This window comes from Gopherus flavomarginatus, chromosome 1, assembly GCF_025201925.1.
Source record: "Gopherus flavomarginatus isolate rGopFla2 chromosome 1, rGopFla2.mat.asm, whole genome shotgun sequence".
Classification (NCBI taxonomy): domain Eukaryota; kingdom Metazoa; phylum Chordata; order Testudines; family Testudinidae; genus Gopherus; species Gopherus flavomarginatus.
Window position 1 is genome coordinate 61,866,483 of NC_066617.1, and position 13,656 is coordinate 61,880,138.

General features: G+C 36.6%; 2 protein-coding genes across 6 annotated transcripts in view; one reads left to right on the forward strand and one right to left on the reverse strand.

The window, feature by feature from the left end:
• The window catches only part of LOC127034772 (uncharacterized), a 127,732-nt gene that overhangs the window by 22,031 nt on the left and 92,045 nt on the right, over positions 1-13,656 (forward strand). The gene's annotated exons all lie outside the window — the stretch shown is intronic.
• RPAP3 (RNA polymerase II associated protein 3) overlaps positions 1-13,656 on the reverse strand; it is a 41,364-nt gene that overhangs the window by 8,165 nt on the left and 19,543 nt on the right. For all 5 annotated transcript variants that reach the window (XM_050923644.1, XM_050923633.1, XM_050923624.1 and 2 more), the window contains 7 exons: positions 13,276-13,410; positions 8,891-9,018; positions 7,517-7,638; positions 4,792-4,862; positions 4,552-4,668; positions 2,490-2,701; positions 288-483 (listed from right to left, as the gene is read on the reverse strand). In XM_050923644.1, the coding sequence (XP_050779601.1) occupies positions 288-483; positions 2,490-2,701; positions 4,552-4,668; positions 4,792-4,862; positions 7,517-7,638; positions 8,891-9,018; positions 13,276-13,410 (981 nt within the window). The remainder of the gene's footprint in view (positions 1-287; positions 484-2,489; positions 2,702-4,551; positions 4,669-4,791; positions 4,863-7,516; positions 7,639-8,890; positions 9,019-13,275; positions 13,411-13,656) is intronic.

The window sequence follows — 13,656 nt, forward strand, 5'->3', positions numbered from 1 at the left end:
AATGAAGATACTGCAATTTGTGCACTGTTAAATCATTCCAGGCACTAAGTTTCCCAATCCACCAACATAAAAGGGGACTATTTCTTTAATTACACCTCTACCAATATAATGCAATTGGCTATAACAAATTCGGATATAACGCAGTAAAGCAGTGCTCCAGGGGGCGGGTTTGATATAACGCGGTTTCACCTATAACACAGTAAGATTATTTGGCTCCCGAGGACATCGTTATATCGAGGTAGAGGTGTACTTCTACAGTTGCAGTCACAGAACACTACTACTCTTACCTTTAGATACATGTACATCTTATCTGGGCAGCCTTTCATTTTTCTGAAATCAGATTCAAGCTGGAATGAATTTGCAGGGATTGCAGGGACATCAGATGTAGACGCAGGAAGTAATGCTTTTTCTTCTTCTAGATGATTTATCAGACTGGACGATTGAGGTGTAGCTGATGGCATATCTTTCACACCGGTAGGAGGTCTAAAACGTGTTTAATTATACATTTTAAAATAAAAATACTGGCCATTTCATAAAGGAGTCTTAGTTGGAGCTATTGGCTGCCATCTCTTTTGCAAACCTGAGCCTTAATAAATATCCGCACTTGCAAGGTTTTAGTAATATTTTGTATAAAAAGCAATTATCTTTTTCAGACTAAAATATTCTTAAGCTTTGAAATTAAAGCAAACATACATATTTAAATGGAGCTAATTAAATGTTGTTTTTTTTTAAAATATGATTTCACTGGTCAATTTAAATGATTTTCCAGTCCTGTAAAAAAGTATATGCTACATATATTTACTGTATTTCCAGAAATAACTGTTTTTAGAGCACAAAAATCTTCTACTATTCTATCTATATCTATATCTATATCTATATCAGCATTACAGAAATTCTTTCCCCCACAGCTGCAAGAATAAGAAAAAAAGTTTTTTTTTGCAATTTCATAATGCAAAACAATAAGCATGTCAAATGTGAAAACATTTTCCACACTGATTACAGTGCAGCCATTTGTTCTCCTATAATTTGTCATTTCAATCAGTATATTTTTAGAGGTTAGAACATGGCTGTAAAAATGTACTTTTGCCCTAAAAACAACACTACAAACCGAATCCGTTCAGCTGTTTAGGGGAGGAAAAAAAGAAATAAGTTTTTCCAGACAGTTTTTCAGTTAGTAAAAATATGTTAAAAAGGCAAGGAATACCATATTAATATTCTCTGACAGTTCAAAGAGCGTGGGAAATTGGCTTAAACAGACAACCAAGGATTCCCAACACCTGGGTGTAGGGAGCTATCTCCATTGCTTCTATATCACCCAGCCCAGCACACCCCCATTTTAGGAGTCATCCCAGGGATGATTCCAGCCAATGTAATGACCCTGTCACAGGATCGCTGGCCTTTTAAGGGGAGTTGCGGTCAGCTCAGTCGAGATAGGTCAGCTACTCTCTCCCTCCATCTGATTCTGATCAGCTAGGGCGCAAATAGTCCTGTTTAATTATTAGTCCCAGCTGGGAAGGAGTTACGGGATGACCCCAAAGGGTTGCAAGAGCTTGGTTGGGGGAGGCAGGCTGATTCCTCTAGTAGGCCCTGGAGAAGGGTAGCTCCCAGACAGACAGCCTGGTGGGCTGAGGGTTTCAGGAAGGAGACTGGCTCCTATGACTGACCCTGGAAGCAGGGAGGCTCCCAAAAGGGAAACACCCTGAGACTCAGTGCTCTGAAGAGAGTGTGAAAGACCTGAGAACTTAGGCCAAGGGTGGAGAACCCTTCTCTGTTATGCTGCACTTGGGATTACTGTTTAAAATAGTTACCAGTACCTTGCCGGATACGGCTGATGGAGACTACTCCCTGGGAGAAAACGGAGGCATGGTGAATACTGCTGTGGTGGGCCACTAGGGGGTGCCGTGGAGTCTGACTCTGCCATAGGCTCCTTGGGAGCTCTTACCAGTCAACAGAGCTTAGAGCAGACATGAGGCTCCTGGCTGCCTCCACAATTGGAGGAGTGGCGGTAAAATGCTTTAATACCATATTTGTTGCCTCCCCTCCCCAGGTGTGCAGAGCAGACCTCTAGCACTCCTGAGAATCTTGCCCTAAAATTCCCAACTGACCTCCTATAATTGAGGTAAGATGTAGTGCACAGGAAATGTAGTATATTTTCTACATCAAGATTACATAACTTTCCTCACATATTTGGAATACTTGAGCAAAACAATCCAAGTTAACAACTTCTCTATCTGTATCTAAAAGGGTCATATTTGTTTCAGAAGAGTCTAAATAAAGTAAATCTAAAGTAAATCTTCGAACAAGGTGTATACAGCTACAAGACTATTTAATAAAAACAATACAGCAATGTTTTCAAATTTCAATCATGACAACATGTAATCAAGGTTTTTTGGTGCAATATTCAAAGCACATAATAATTTGAGAAGGATTACATACCCAGCCATGTTTGCTTATCAAATCCGAGAACACCAAAAAGAGATTATACTCACTGGAAGGCTGGTATATCACCGATTTCTTCTATTTTCAATTGTTTTGCTCTAGGAGTATCAGATGTGGTTAAGAGGTCATCTTGACTTGGATTCTTTGTTGTTTCTACGCTCGTAGAATTAATCCAATTATTGACTAAAGTAATAGTGTCAGGCACATCAATATTCTGCATCTCATCATCTACTTCTTCAATGAATATTCTTCTCAAAGGTTTCTAAATGGAACAAACACCTAAGATTAGTGGGATACTCTACTTTATTCTTTGTAAAGACTACGGGTTACAATGGACTAGAACCCCAAAGCCACCATGTTAGTGTACGCTGGTGTCCAGTGCAGATACTTTACAATAAAACTATACAGTGTTTACATAATATAATTTGTGACTTCAAAATTCATCATAAAATGAAAACTATTCTCTCTCACTTGGCCTTTTCCCTGCTACCATTTTACTTTATTTGTCTGTATCATGGGGCGTCCTCACCTCAAAGTCATTCCATTTCTATATTCTGTTTTCCCAGACAACTAAAAAGTAAAAAAAAAAAAAACCATACTTCTTCTGAGAGGTCTTTTAATCTTTTAATTTAGGATCTATGATATCTGAGTCAGTCCATTAGTCAATCAAATTTTGTATCCTGACTTCAAAAGAAGATGTAGCAATGAGATTTGACTAGCTTTATTTTGCATAAATAATAACTACAAATGGGTCTATGGTCACAACATTTAAAAACCAGCCATACTATTTGACTAAATGACATCCTGAGGCACTGAATTCCATATAGTTTGCCTACCCATTGTTACTGAAATAATTTGTTTTATTTGTTCCAGTTTTGCTAATAATTACTTTGATCCCTGCCTGATCTCCAGCAATTGCAGACATCGTATTACAGGCCCTCCACAGGACCTCAGGGTCTTCTACGAGCCGCCCAAATGAAGCGTGAACTCCATCCACTGAATATAATCTTTTGGGAGCAGAGTGTGTTATACATATTTGCAAGACTATATACAATTATTAGTAATGTGACTCGGAAGTTCAAACAGCCAATTAATCTGTTAAAGGGAAGAACAGAAGAATGCAAAAGATTCTGGGTCAGATTCTCTGTCACAACTGAGATCTGCTTAGCACAGTGAAGAGGCCATCAGGGAACTAGTTATGACTTTCTAGTCCTCAGCTCCGGCCCAACCCCACCTTAGAGCAGCTCACGCTATTCTAACTTAACAGCTATGCTAGCTGGCAACAATCTTGGGATAGGCAGAGTGCAATCCATTATAGACACAACCCATCCTGCCCTATATCAGGAAAGGCGTAGGGTCTCCACTGGAGAGAAATAGGTGGTTTCTGTTCTCTTTGTACTGCAAGATCAGTGAAAAGAGAACAGAGTAGGACAGTAAATTTGTAAGTGTCAGTAAATGTCTAACCTTAATAGAACCATGAAGGACTAATTAATCTATATTTAGTATCTCCAGTCAGTGCAGCTTTTAAGCTGAAAATTAGCATGTGAATAATGCTACAGCTGATATAACCAAGTATAATTTAACTTTATAGAGGGTATATTCTATTACATTTGTCTTATACAATCTCTCTTAATTGGATGTAATTAATCCAATGCTTAACTTTAAACTTTAAGGTAAAGGACATTATTTTCTACCTAACTTTAGTCTGTTACCAATTTTGGTTTATATTACAATTAATGGAATGAAGAAACAAAACTGTTTGGAAGTTATTTATTAAATTAAGAGAAAACGTATTTGTTAAACGTTACTGTGCTTTGCACTGTACAAAACACAATAAATACTCTGTGTCCCAGGTAATTTACCTTATAAGAAACAGAAAAGAATTAAAATGTATGACTAGTGCAAGTCTTATGTAGGCGGAAATCTGTATCTGCAAACTACATTATCTTAATATATATTTAAATAACGCATTTTTACACTAAAAGAGTGCATGCCAAATATCAGTTTATATTTACAACACAACAGGTAGGAAAGGAGTTAAACGTTGAACTCCACTATTTCTCCATGTCCCTCTATATTTTTAAGATGTTACCACCCTTCTCCCCCACTTACAGTGGATCGAAGATGTACGGGTTTATCAATGGGCTGTACCAGGCTTCGTATTTCTGTTTCTTCTGCGGATGGTTCAGGACATTCCTGGTAAGTCCACAGCCCTTTCTCAACTAATTCCTTAAACATAATTGTTCAGATAATTAAAATGAAGGTTAGTTACGAAATTCATTACATTTATACATATAATCTAAGCACATAAATATTCTGTTAATAAACTGCAATATATAGTCACATACATACATTCTGTATTTTGGTTAGTTCATTTATTGCTTGTTTATTGCCAGGTTCCAACTTCAAAACTGTTTCAAAATCTATGTGAATAAAAAAAGAGAAAAAAATGTATAAGTTTCAGATTGAAATATTTCTAGTCTTTTTCTTTTGTCCTTTATTATTAAACTATCTGTTTTCCCCAAAGGTAACCGCTTCCAAAATAATTAGTTTATAAGTAAATTAAGGCTGTCAGGCGATTAAAAAAATTAATCGCAGTGTTAAACAATAATAGACTACCATTGAAATATTTTTGAATGTTTTCTACATTTTCAAATATATTGATTTCAATTACAAACATAGAAAATAAAGTGTACGGTGCTCACTTTATATTTATTTATCTTTGAAATCAAATATTTAGACTGTAAAAAACAGAAGTAGTATTTTTCAATTCATCTAATACAAGTACTGTTGTGCAATCTCTATAACACAAGTTGAACTTACAAATTATGTACAAAATTATGTATAGAATTATGAACAAAAAATAACTGCATTAAAAAGATAAAACAATATAAAACTTTAGAGCCTACAAGTCCATTGAGTCCTACTTCAGCCAATTGCTCAGACAAACAAGTTTAGTTACAATTTGCAGGAGATGATGCTATCCGCTTCTTGCTTACAATGTCACCTGAAAGTGAGAACAAGCGTTCGCATGGCACTGTTGTAGCCGGCGTCGCAAGATATTTGCATGCCAGATGTGCTAAAGATTCATATGTCCCTTCATGCTTCAATCACCATTCCAGAGGACGTGTCCATGCTGATGATGGGTTCAACTTGATAATGAACCAAAGCAGAGCGGACCAATGCATGTTCATATTCATCATCCGAGTAAGATGCCACCAGCAGGCTGATTTTCTTTTTTGGTGGTTCAGGTTCTGTAGTTTCTGCACTGGAGTGTTGCTCTTTTAAGACTTCTGAAAGCATGTTTTACACCTCATCCCTCTCAGATTGCAGAAGGCACTTCAGATTCTTAAACCTTGGGTCGAGTGCTGTAGCTATTTTTAGAAATCTCACATTGGTACCTTCTTTGCATTTTGTCATATCTCCTGTTAAAATGTTCTTAAAACAGTATGTGGTGGGTCATCATCCAAGACTGCTATAACATGAAATATATGGTAGAATGCAAGTAAAACAGGAGACATACAATTCTCCCCCAAGGAGTTCAGTTACAAATTTAACGAAAACATTTTTTTAACGAGCATCATCAGCATGAAAGCATGTCCTCTTGAATGGTAGATGAAGCATGAACAAGCATACAAATGTTTAGCATATCTGGCACGTAAAAACCTTGCAATGCCAGTTACAAAAGTGCCATGCAAATGCCTGTTTTCACTTTCAGGTGACACTGTAAGCAAAAAGTGGGCAGCAAACCAAACTTGTCTGTCTGAGTGATTGGCTGAACCAGGAGGAGGACTCAGTGGACTTGCAGGCGCTAAAGTTTTATATTGTTTTGTTTTTGAGTGCAATTATGTAACAAAAAATATCTATATTTGTAAGTTACCATTTCATGGTAAAGATATTGCACTACAGTACTTGTGTGAGGTGAATTGAAAAATACTATTTTATCATTTTTACAGTGCAAATATTTGTAATAAAAATAATATAAAGTGAGCACTGTATACTTTGTATTCTATGTTGTAACAGAAATGAGTGTATTTGAAAAGACAGAAAAACATCCAAAAACATTTAATAAATTTCAGAGGGTATTCTATTATTTAACAATGCAATTAATCACAATTAACTTTTCTGAGTTAATCGCGAGTTAACTGCGATTAATCGACAGCCCTAAATTAAATAAATGTAAAAATTAACTCCATTTATATTAGAAAAATATAAAGCTAGATTATTTTCTAGTAGCTAATAATATGTAATAAGAAATTTTTTATAACTAGGTGGGAAAAAGACATTTTATGTTAAAATAAGACTTATTATGAAAGTACCAGTCACAATTCCATATTTAAGATTGATTGGCATGTTACACTTAAACAGGAACTACAAATGCATAATAAGTGCACCCAAACAGCCATAACACTGTTCTGTAGTGATACCACAGGGCAGCAGGGCTGAGGGAAAAAAGTTAGTGTGTCTTTAAAAAAATTAATATTTTTACTTAAAATGGAACTATAAACACTAAATACTTTAATTACAATTATGTGGTTATTGCATGGTGTCAGTATAGAGAGTTAAGGTTACCTATTCCTGTGATGTGTTTTCCCCTAAATTACCATTCACAAATCTTAATGTAGTTTTTGACTAGAGATAATACTAAAAACACATGCTGAAGCTTGAAAATTAGGTTGGTTTAATGACCACTATGGTATCAGGTCTTCATCTCTCCCAATATTCAGGTCCCATGCTGTTGAGCCCTAATTTCTTGCTGGAATCCAAACCTAGAACCCTTCTACAATATTCTTTAAATAATACATTCCATTGCAATCTTTAGAAATATAATTTTATTTGTTCAAATGACTAAGAGATGGTAGGTGAAATAAATCTTCAATGTGGCCTACCAATGAAAAAAAAATTAGAGATCTGAAATTCATGGTACCAAAAAAGTGGTCTTCCTAGAAGTCTTGCCCCAAAATACTGGAAATGTCAATAAATTGGTTTAATTGTTTGAGTGTTTAAAGGATCAGGACTAAAATCTATATATGGTACCTATCCCATCACAAATATTTATTTGCATTCAAAGCCTCACCTTGCACAGCTTCTTTTAGCTTTCCTAGTGCTGCTCTGGCAGACCCTCTTCTAGCAAAAGCTTTAGAATAGGAAACATCTAGTTGTACAGCTTGTGTGCAGTCTGCTTCTGCCTCTTCATATCTCAGCAGAAAATAAATTTTAAAAGATTATACTAATCATGTAATGAACACACAGTTTTCAATATTAAAAAAAAAAAAAGTTTCTCCAAGGTATAAACATTTGGACCAAAGGCTTAATATCTGGAGGCATAACATTAAGTCCTTAAATCCATATTTAGACATCAATAGAAGTTGCCTAGTTTTCAGAAGTGTTGAACATCCCCAGCTCCCATTAAGTTAATGGGAGGCTCAGGAGCTCAGACTACCTTTGAAAGTCAGGCCTCTTTTATTAAGAAATTAAATATCAATCTAAGGATTTAACTTTAGGCACCTAGGATTGAAAATTTTAGCCATAGTTTTTGTTACATCCAGTGACATCACAGATCTAAATTCTCAGCTTTTGTCAGAACCTGTCTACAGTATGTTTATTTCTAGACTTTTTTTTTTTTAAAACAAACTACAGAGTTTTTAGAAAGCAATATTTTTCCAAATAAGAGTAATCTAACAGACTTAATTTTTTTACATTATATACTTTAACATATTGGTTCTGTACCTGAATTTTGGGACAGCCACACAGAAAAGCACATACTACATGGAAAGAGCCTTTACAAATGGTAGAAACATTTGCCTCATTTGACTGTAAAATTCAATTCCAGAGACAAGTATGCATGTCTATTGTTATTGGGATTTTTTGGTTTATCCAAACAACAACACACACCACCACCACCACCACCACCACCTTTCTAAGTCCATTACTGTAAAGAGTTTGTATAGTTAAAAAATATTTGTTTTTAAAGACTGTTTATAAGCATTCCTTCAGAAGTTTGAAATTTGAATCAATTTCTTTAGCAAAATTAGCTCTCTTCCATCCTATATGAGACATCTAACAACTTTCTATCTTTTTGTCATACATAAACAGCATTGATCCAGGTCCTTTGAAGAGGAGAGTATAGTTGCACAGAACTTTAAAAGCAAGAAAAATTGGACTGGTCAAATTGTGAGAAAATGATTCAAGGTTCATTGTGGTTTCAACCTAGCCCTATTTTTCTCTCTTTCAAAATGTTTTCATTAAAAATTAATCATAAGATGACATACGCATATATTAAAGGAGACATTGAAAAGAACTGAACATTTGTTTGAATATACTTTATACTGAATTCTAAGAAGAGTGTAGAGTGAATGGCAGTAACGGTTTGAATTTAAATGAAACTGATGTATCATTTTTTGTTCCCAATTTACAAAGAATAGAGAAGCACATACTCAACACCACTTACTTTTGAATCTTTAGATAGGCCATAGCTCTGTTAGCTGGCAGAAGTGCATTGGTGCCATCTGCTGCTATACCACGTGTATAACATTCAATTGCTGCTTCATATTTTCCCTCTTTGAAATATCCATTTCCCTGATATATTTGGATGGAAAAATTGTATAATATTAAGGAAGGTCTGATAAACATTAGATATACTGGTGAGCATTTAAAAATACTAATAAGGTGAGTTACATTAATAAGTGATGCACTTCAAAATTTGCTAGAAATAAGAAGTACTTTACTACATTAAATGGAAGACATTTTGTAGCCAGATGCCTGCTTAGTTTTCATATATAGAAATAACACGCTGGAAAAACTGTCAAACATGGATTAAATATTTAACCTTACCACTACTCAAATATTCTTCACAAAATTAATTTCTCACAACAGACTAGCGCCGTGGGGTGAGATTATATTTAACAGAATACACACACATTATATAGAGATATATACACACACACAAAAAGAATAGTGTATTTCATATATATAATATATATGAAATACACTATTCTTTTTGTGTGTGTGTGTGTATATATCTCTATATAATGTGTGTGTATATATATAAAAAAAGAATGTGATAAAAGATCAAATGTCAATTGATGATTAAATGTAATCACTATAAATATGAAAAGTAAATTGATGCAGCTTCATTTAGGAAACGCGACAACAAAAATACTGATGAAAAATAAGTGATCTAGTGATATTATAAGTTGCAGAATTTTAAAATAGGTGTTTTACAGTTCTACATTTCATATAGAAAGTTCTTAAAAAAAAAAAAAGAGTATAAACATTTTTTTTTTTTAAAAAACCCATGTCTGATGGGAGATTCCACTGATTCAGCCCTATAAAGAAAAAGGACTCAATCATTGCTCAGAAAAGGCTGGCAGTGTGCAGTTTATTTGTCAGATCCCTGCTCTTCGGAAGAAGACTAGAAAATAATACTTTAGGAAGAAATAAAATCTAGAATCACAAATGATGCATGTGGCAAAATATTCTATTGCATTACAGTAGAAATCTACATCTCTGATGCATTTTTCCTCCCATATAGTTATAGGACATCAGCTACAGAAAAGTTTACAGTTACTTCAAGATTATATGGCTCCATATAACCCAACTGTAACCTACAGTACCACCTGTTGCAGAATAAGTGAGAAGGAAGGAAACTTATAAGCACAGAGGAAAAACAAAAGCAGACAGATTTCACCGTACAGAATCCTTGAAAATAGTTTTTGACTTAGCTGTAAGAAAAGCCAAGAGATCCTCTCTCTCTGTGTAGGCCCTTTAACTCGTCTTCTTCAGATCACAAAATGCTTTGTCAATGCACAATTTCTCCCCCTGACTATAGACGTCTGTTATCTCTAGTTATTATGGCTAGTCTGAAAAAAATATACCTGGCACCACTGTTGCTTTGAAAAATGATGAAAAGACAACCATAAAAAAAGGCTCCTAATTATTTTGTTCGGGGACAATCCTCCTCCTACCCTCCCATCCCGCAATAAACCTAGAACAAAAACCTAGAAGAAAAGAAAGTTAAGAGCCTCATTTCTGCTTATGACTCCAGCAACACATGAAACGCAGCATTTGCTGCAAGAGACAGAAGACAGGCAATTACTGCCTGTTTTTCTCCAACTCTGCCTTTTGCTGGGAAGGAGAGGATAGTACAGTGGGTAAGGGAGTCATTGTGGAGGTTTTTTCTAGATGGCTCCAAAGACGACATTCTCCATTTTCCTTCTTGGAGACCCTGAAAATGGTAGCAAGGAGGTCGAGTGAGAATACTGATATCTTTAGTATTTTACAACCCAGCAAACAAAACAGCCAAGTTCTATTCCAGGGCCAAATCTACAGCTAGCTCCTAAATCTACGTACTTTAATGTTTCACCTCACCCTTAATCACTCCCCAAATCACCTGAATATCCATGTGTTTCCCTTGTATTTATTGATTCATCCTCACAACTCCCCAATAAATTAGGGAAGTATTAACTCCACTTTACAGATAGGGAACTGTACAGTTACAGTAAAATTAAGTGACTTGTCCAAAGGCATTCCGTTGCAGAGCCAGAGACTGAACCCAGCTCTCCGACATCTTACTCCAGTTCCTCAATCTCAAGATCGAAACTTCAAAGGTTCTCATATGCTGTTTCTCCAACTCTTCCATCTGCATGAGTGATCCCATCTATTGTTGCCTGATCCCAACTCTTACTTCCTTGTCTACCATTCTCCTCAATGTTTCTCTTTCCTCAGATTTCTTCCCTTCACAAGCATAAGTCTGCTATGGTCTCCCTCATCATAAAAAACTCACTCTTGACCCCAACCTCTCTTTCCATTTACCATTAGCCCTCAGCTTCTAAACTCATTGCTTTAAGTTCCTCTCTTTCACCTCCATCCTTGTTCTCTCTCCAATCTTCCTCCATACAATTCTCAGTTTCTAAAGAACTCGTAATAGTGGTTGCACGATCTCTACTCCATCTTCATCCTCCTTGATCACTTGGCTGCTTTTTTTTTTTTAAACAGTTCATCAGATCCTGATTCATGAAGTGTTATTCTTTGCCTTCCTTTAGCATGTCCTTTGGTGGAAATACCTAATTCCTCCTGCTACAAAGACCCACTCTTTGACAATTTCTCTTCTTCCTCTGCCTCTGGATTATTTTAAGCGCTCCTATGATTTCACCTATGCTCTTTATGTCAATGAGTAACAAGTGTACATCTACACTTCTGTCTCCATCCACTCTTGCCACTCAGTCCCTCTCTCTGACATCTCTTCATGGAGGTCTCCTATCAACTTAAGCTCAACCTGAGCAAAATGAAACTTATCTCCCCTCCAAATCCTCTCCACTCTGTTACTGTTGACATGACCACTATCCTGAGAGTTATGTAGGCCCAGAACCTTAGTGCCATCTTCAACTCTGCCGCTGTTCATTTCCACCCTCATGCTGTAGTTATGCCCTCATGCCACCCAAAACTCCTGCTTGTGGTGGGAGGAGGGGCCTTCTACACAGGAAGCCCCTGCCACTACTACCTTTGTAGACCCTCATCCCTGTGTTCAGGCAGGATGGGCTCTGTTTTGAATGAATTAGGAGTCAGCCCCTTACAACACCAGTCTAGCACATGATAGGACCATGCCCACAAAGCCCTCAGCAATTCAGAATCCCCTGATGAAGTGGTGAAGGTGAGGCCCCTCAATGCAGCATGTTTCAGTATTAACAACCCTGTAAGATAAATGGGTAAATTCACAGCTCTTGGAACTATCATTTCAGACTGCCGGCAAATTCAGGCAGACATCACTGAATCAGCAACCCTCTGTTTACATTCACAAGGCTTTCTTAATAACCTTGAGGGCTAGAAGCAGGGGTTTTTTTAGGTCAAGGCTACAATTCAGACATTTTCATAGGACTCCAGAAGCCACGTCCCTGCAGTCATGTCCACAATGCATATGCCCTAATCCAGCCCTATCTCCACTAACTCCTTCTTCACGCATCATCAGATTAAAGCCTCTTGTCCTCACATTTAATGCCCCTCAGGATTTCCATCCCTTTTATTTATCTGCTCTTGTATATTATTGCATCACCCACTGCCCCTTCAATGATCCCATCCTTAATAACCTAATTATTAACTCCTCCAATAGCTTCTTCCAAATCATCTCTTTATGCGTGGAGGATCTTCCCAAAACTAGTCCAGAAAACTACTACTCTGTCTTCCAAATCCCATATCAAGACCCAATTAGTGTGTACTGTCAGTAAGAAAATGCAAACTTATAATAAATAGGTAGGTAGGTGGCCTCTACTAACTATTTGTATCTATTTTATTTCTTGTTTATTTCAACTGTCAATCACAATCAAGTAACTTGGCACCATATGTTCCTGTCAGGGTTACCCACAACCTCCCTCATTCCCTGTTTGTTGCAACCACTTTGCCTCATTTCATCTTAGGCCCTGAATTTGCAATGGGGACTCCACCTGGGCACATTGGGGTCAACCTACATGTAATACATTGCAGAATCAGGTTCTTAGAATGTAAGGTTTTAGGAGCAGGAATACACTTTTACTATGTATTAGTATATTGCCTCACATAATGCTTAATGGCATCTATCCCATTTGGAGTCTCCCAGTGATACTTTAATACAAAAACCATTCAACAAACAATGGGCGCTAACCAGATAAAATCCCACCTCACACCCTTAAAAAATACACACTTTGCACAGATGAACAAAGGAATGACACACAAAGATTTAAAAAGAGATACTATGTACTTTTGTTCATACTTGCACAGTAAAATTATAGTATACTATTACTTATCTTGAGTAAATGTTTTGTTCATTTTCCCCTCGTGGAGGAAAAAGGTTATGTGATTTACCAAATCTTTCTCTGCTATTGCCTTCTGCTTGAGCTGCTGCTCTTCTATTTGTTTCTTTTCTTCTTCTGTTAATTCAAGCTTCTTTCCAACATCTTCAGTTTCGTTTTGTTGTGAATTTTCTTTTGATGTTAGAGCCTGGGATAGATAGCATCAGCAATATTATTCAACTCATTTTCTCCCCCTGTCCCTCCCTCCCCCCTCCACACACCCCTTGTCTATATGGTGGCTTTGTCCACACCAGGCAGGAATGTAAATTCTAATGTGCACTAACATGTCACTCACTAAGTTGAGGAGGTAACTTTTAGTTGTGCCAGCAGGATCTACAGAGGCCATTTAGTGTGAAACATGCTGGCACGCATTAGAATTTACACCCCTCCTAGT